Source organism: Trachurus japonicus, chromosome 18, assembly GCF_045865225.1.
Source record: "Trachurus japonicus isolate A0001 chromosome 18, Traja_1.0".
NCBI lineage: Eukaryota > Metazoa > Chordata > Actinopteri > Carangiformes > Carangidae > Trachurus > Trachurus japonicus.
In genome coordinates, this window is record NC_140924.1 from 25,921,886 (window position 1) to 25,927,885 (window position 6,000).

At 39.6% G+C, this 6,000-nt stretch overlaps 1 protein-coding gene across 1 annotated transcript; it reads right to left on the bottom strand.

The window, feature by feature from the left end:
* Nucleotides 1-3,867: 3,867 nt before the first annotated feature.
* On the bottom strand, nt 3,868-6,000 carry LOC146969452 (uncharacterized). Its single transcript, XM_085760234.1, has 5 exons — nt 5,946-6,000; nt 5,128-5,835; nt 4,908-5,036; nt 4,776-4,822; nt 3,868-3,984 (listed from the first exon to the last, which is right to left on the bottom strand). The coding sequence occupies exons 1-5, from the start codon at nt 5,998-6,000 to the stop codon at nt 3,868-3,870; spliced, it is 1,056 nt and encodes a 351-aa protein (XP_085616360.1).

Genomic DNA, 6,000 nt, shown 5'->3' on the forward strand with positions numbered 1-6,000 from the left:
CCCTGTCAGTCAACTCCTCCTGCTGGACCTCGGTCTTTCTATCGCGCGCCGACACGCGGATACGCGACCACACACATGCAGTGTGCATGGACAGAGTCCTGCTGGAACTCTAATAAAATGTGCTAAATCGCGCTAATAACTAATTAATTTTCCCCGCGATCGCAATCAGTGACCACTCATGCTGCCGCCTGCTTGTTTTCTTTTTTTCCCCTCTTCTGTGTGTGAGCTGCACTTTCAGTGTGATAGGGGGGAGTCACTGTGAGTGTGTGGAGGCTCAACAGTGATTGGACATCAACTCGCGGGGGCGGGCTTTTACCTTAAACGGGCAGGTACACACTAGAGTGCCTATAGAGAGAGAGTGGCGACAACGGAAGTTCAAAATGCTGGCCGATCACGTGGTCCATGTAGCCTCAGAAAGTTCCCGGAAGTGCTTGGCGGGCAATTGAAAGCAATAGGAAAACCCCGATAATTGCTAAATAACGGTCAATAAATGCTTTGTTTTGCGGTATTTATATGCTTGTGTTAATTACTTTTAACTGTGTTAAGTTTACTTAACCCCTACAGTCATCAACAGCAATAAAAATCGTAGCATTTTCTCTGTTTTTATCAAACTTTCAGACTTGAATGAGGCAAACTGACAGGTCACTCACAACATGTCTGGACTCACAACTGCATAATGATGTGTTCAAATAGGAAATCCATGCAAATGCTAAAATTTGATTTGAATTCATTGTAAATACACGTAATTCTATCACTATTTGTTAACTATTCTTCTTATTAGGCTATGCTTGTGTTGCTTTGAACCCTGTTAACTTGACTAAACCCTTACTGTTGTTGATAGCAATAAAACTGTAATATTTCCTCTTTTTTTTACTTTCAGACTTGGTTGAGGCAGAGTAACAAGTGACTATGATTTGACAATTGACTACACAACAGCATTATGATGATAACTCTAATAGAAAATCCATGGCAAATAAATTAAAGTTTAATTTTAATTCATTGCAAACATATGGAATTTTATCACTATTTGTTAACTGTATACTTATCCCAAACTTACTGTACTCAGTGATGCATAATAAAACAGAGTCATGTTTTACCCAGTGCACTTAATATCACAATAAATTCCTTAAAAACAGATCTACAGAAGTCAAACAGATCAGCATGTCAAGCTGTTTGCGTCCTTTCCGCTGTGTTGTCCTTGAATATAGTCTTCACCATGGTATGCTGTGCTGCACGGGGATGGTCCAGTCGCTTGGAGAAAGGCCTGCACATGTATGGCTTCCCCAAACACAGGGACAGGAGAAAAGCATGGCTGGCTAAAGTCAGAAGGAGCAATTTAAACACCTAGATTTCAACAACAAAAAAATATGTGAGGTAATCATATTCAAACAATTTGCTCTTTCACACACTTTCAAATACCACGCCACTGGGAAGTTTAATATTTTTTTAATTAACAGAGCAGAACAGGAAAAAACAATGCAAGAAGAATCACAGAATCACAGCCCCTAAAACAGTAGCAACGACAAGAGAGGGCAGAATCCATTGGGCTACATGTAATAAATGTCACCACCGACATGGGTAGCCCTAAGCAGGCCATGTGGAAATCCTTTGGGGTCGAATAAAACATAGGTGACACATCCAGCAACACCAGACAGGCATTTCTTCTTCATGGCTGTTGTCCCACATCTGGTGAAACAGTTAACACATAAGAGACATGTTACATCCTTGTCATCATCACTCCTGATGTACAGCATCAATGTCTATGATTATTGATTAACTATATATTGCTCTGGCCCATACATTCTTCATTTATAAAAATATATATTTCTAGTTATAGCTGACATAGTCAAAAAGGTGATCACTAGTCACTAGTTGCTGTAGTGTTTATTTACGGGAGTCATAGTGGATGCTGCTGTGCTGGGGTGCATTACATTCAACAGTGTTCCTCTCCATTAAAATACTTGAAGGCAAAATATGAGCAACAATTGTTGAGATAATGCAGTCCAACACACAATGATCTCAACAAATAACATAAAGTACAATGAACACTACTTTTCTGATGTCAACAAAAACTGAACATGTATAAAATTTATGAAAGCAGAATTTATGGCACAGCTGGTATACTGCACTGCATGATGTTGCACAGGTGTATCAAATAATATGACCAATAGTGTATATAATGTTTAGTATGATTACTTGAGAACATGCCATGGCTAGATGTGTATTTTAATCAGTCAGTGGTTTAACAAATAAATTAGCAAATCAGAACATTTTCCCATGTTTGAGACAGCAGTCCAGAATGTCCTCATATCATAAACTTCACCCATCTTTCCGCAGCCTCAATGATATTAATTTTATGTTTAACTGCAATCACACTCCCTATACATTAACCTCGCTACTAGTCTGACAATTGACAGCGTTGGATTAAGTTATATTTAGAGAACAGAATTACATTTAGCAGCCTGTTGCATGTGTTGCTATCGTTAGCCAGAGTGCTAGCCTAAACTTTTATCTGTTAATATTCTCTAAATATTCAAATCTAGACGGGGATAATCCGCCAACATACTTAATTACTCATGTCGATTTAATTCAGATGCACTACTGATATGAAAATGCCATTTTTTAAACATTTTACCTTGAACAAGTGCTGCTCCGACCAGCTGCTCCATTGGAATACATTGAGCGGCGGTTAGCTTATGCTAACTTCCGGGAACTTTTGAGGGGCTCCATGCGCCGCCATTGCTGTGAAAAAACTGAACCATTGCAGTGAACGGAGGTGGCGCCACTCTCTCTCTATAGGCACTCTAGTACACACATACACGGCACAGCTGCCTGTAAAGCAGTAAGAGCTGATGGAAGCTGAATGTGAAATACCGCGGTCCAAGAGCGTATTGCACTGTGCAGGCCGTACAGAACTGTTCGGTATTTTACCGAGAACCGTTGCATCCCTACTCACTCACTATCTTTTATTTTTATTTTCTGAAATGAGAGATGCTGAGTAGGCTATATATTCACGATCTGATGCTGAGGCTGTTTGTGGGTGTCTGAGAGAGATGATAGTTATTTTGTTTTTCTAGTTATCATTAGTTTGCGTCATAGTTTCAGCTGTGTTAATTTGGCACAAAACTTTCTCTGCTCTCACTTTCCCTTTCAAGCTGAATCTTTGACACCTCCCCCTGCTGCGCCGCCACACCCATCTTGGCGCACCACGGTCTACCAAACTGCCAAACTGACCGTGCGCCATTCTGCGCTGTTCGAAACTTGCACTTGCACGAAACCAGGGCCCCTCCCCTTATCTCTGAGGGAGACCCCAGCCTTTATTAGGTGAGGTTTATACGATGATGAAAAGAAAATAGCATCAAAAGCAGATACATGGTATTGTTCAGTTGACCTAAGCGCACCAAATCCTCATTGTTACAATTCAATTAGGAATTAGGTCGACAAAAGAACTTCCTGTGTGAACAACACAGTCTTACCACTCACTTTGTGGTGGCTGCGGTCAATCATGTGCTTTTCTGGGACACATGTTGCACTCAGCTGCTGTAGTTAGAATGAGCTACTGCATATGCACCGCATTCACACATTATTATCTCACGATCAACATGTTACTGTATTAGGTGAGGTCTATAAGACGAAGAAAAGAAAATAGCATCAAAAGCAGATACATGGTATTATTTGGTTATCCTAAATCACGAGGTGCAGAATCCTTGAGCATGAACATATTTTGTACAGTACAAGTATCATTGTATAATTGCATATGAATACAGACCACAAGAAAAGTACAAAAAATCTTAATCTTTTCACCCACATAGACATACAACAAAATCCAATTCTATTCAATCAGTACAAATATCACAAGTGTTTCTACTACTTCAGACTGGAGTACACACATTCAGTCTTGGTGCTGTTCCTCTGCTTGTTTGATCTGCTGGATGGTTTAACATTTATAGCAGCATACTGCAGGTTGTCTCCATCTTGGTAAACCTGGTAACAAAACATGAAGTATATCAGGATATCATTACTGTTAAAAATGTAAAGCATCCATACAATAAACATTATTTAAATAACGATTAAAGGTATCATATTAAGACTTTAAAGTGTTTTATTTTAAGTGTTGATATAAAAGAACAACAACAGGTCAGCGAGCATATCAGAAAAGGGGTTTTAAGCCTATGTGGGTCTCAGTGGGCTGGACTTGAAGCATGAGAGTGGGATTTGTTGTGACATCACAAAGTTACAAAAGTCCCACATGCCTGTTTTTAGGCTCAGTTTATGAATACTGACTGTCACATTTCTTCATAGTCTTTGATACTTTCTCAATATAAATATCGAACTTATACCTGAACAAGAACACATGGAAAAATGGTAACACTTTATTTTAAGGGGTCCTTGTTCCTGTGTATCTACCTAATTAATTACAGTGTAATTACCTATGTAACCGTATGTAATAACATGTACTTACATTGTAAATACATAGTGTATTTTGGTGTATTTACAGGTCCTTGTTACACTTGTAATAAGAAATACCAAAGTGGCCTCTCTCTCTGCACAAGCATTTCTTATTACAAGTGTAACAAGGACCTGTAAGTACACCAAAATACACTATCTATTTACAATGTAAGTACATGTTATTACATACGGTTACATAGGTAATTACACTGTAATTAATTAGGTAGATACACAGGAACAAGGACCCCTTAAAATAAAGTGTTACCGGAAAAATTACTTGTACATAATATGTGACCTTTATAATGAATTCTCAAAATAAATGTCACCTCTGGATTTGCTGTGCAGGGAGCTTCAGTTGATCTTATTCGAGATTCTGGTTGTAAAACATAAAAGATTCTGTCATTCATAAACATATTCAGTCACTGCAAGCTAATTACATCACATACATGATAACTCACCTGTACAGTGGCAGCCGTTTCTCTTGATTATCCTCAACACTGAAGAGGCCAGTAAAACAACCAGGATGGTGTTGAATGTCAGCGCTGCGCTCAGGCAATACACAGGAAGGTTGGGAGAGTTTGCCTCATCTACAGAAGGTACAAACAGAGATCTCAGCTTTGGTCTCTGTAATCATTATGGTTGCTAATTATCTAACCAGGCAAGGTATGCTATACTCACAGTTCATGTCCAGTTGGGTCCCATTTCCGTATAATATTTGTCCACATGAATCAACAGCACAGTAGTAGGTCCCAGCATGAGAGCGATTGAGATGCTCCAGGAACAAGTTGTAGACACAGGTGTGTGTTTGTGTGTCAGGTTTCCTCTCACACTGATCATTCCTGTCTCCATGAGTGTAAATGAGTCCTGGATGAGATTCTTCAGAGTCTCTGAACCAGTAAACACTGAGTCCTCCATCACAGGTCCCAGTCTGCACTGTACAGTTGAGAGTCACTGAGCCTCCAGGCTGGATGATCTCAGACTCTGACTGATGGACTGAAGCTCGGTCCTTCAAGCCTGAACCCTGCACACTGACCACAGTGCCCTCTGCGAACCTTAAGACAAACGTGTAGCTGTCTGCACAGTAGTAAGTAGCCGAGTCAGAAATTTGCAGTTTGGTGATCATTAAGTGATTTTTACCGTTTCCAGTGTCCAGATGGAAGCGTGGATTGTCCTTGAATTCATGATAAAAAGTATTTGTTGTATCCAGCACATAAAAAGTAGAGATGAGCTTTGGCTCCTGTCCCAGAGTTTGCTTATACCAGTAAAGCACTCCGTAATCTTTGACTTCGTAGAAACACTGCAAGGTCACATTTTTTCCGACATCAGCTGATATAAAACTTCTCTTTTGGCGAAGAGTTGAGGATATTTCCTGACCAGTCTCCTGAGCTTAATTATGATGAGAATAAAAGCAAATTCACAATGAATTAATCTTTTCATAAATATTAACTGGAGATCTGAACTAAAATAGAAACTGCAGCCACAAAAGTAAAACTCACCCATTTCTCCAAAGAACAGGCAGGTCAGGCAGAAGACAAGCTTTAGAGGAACCAT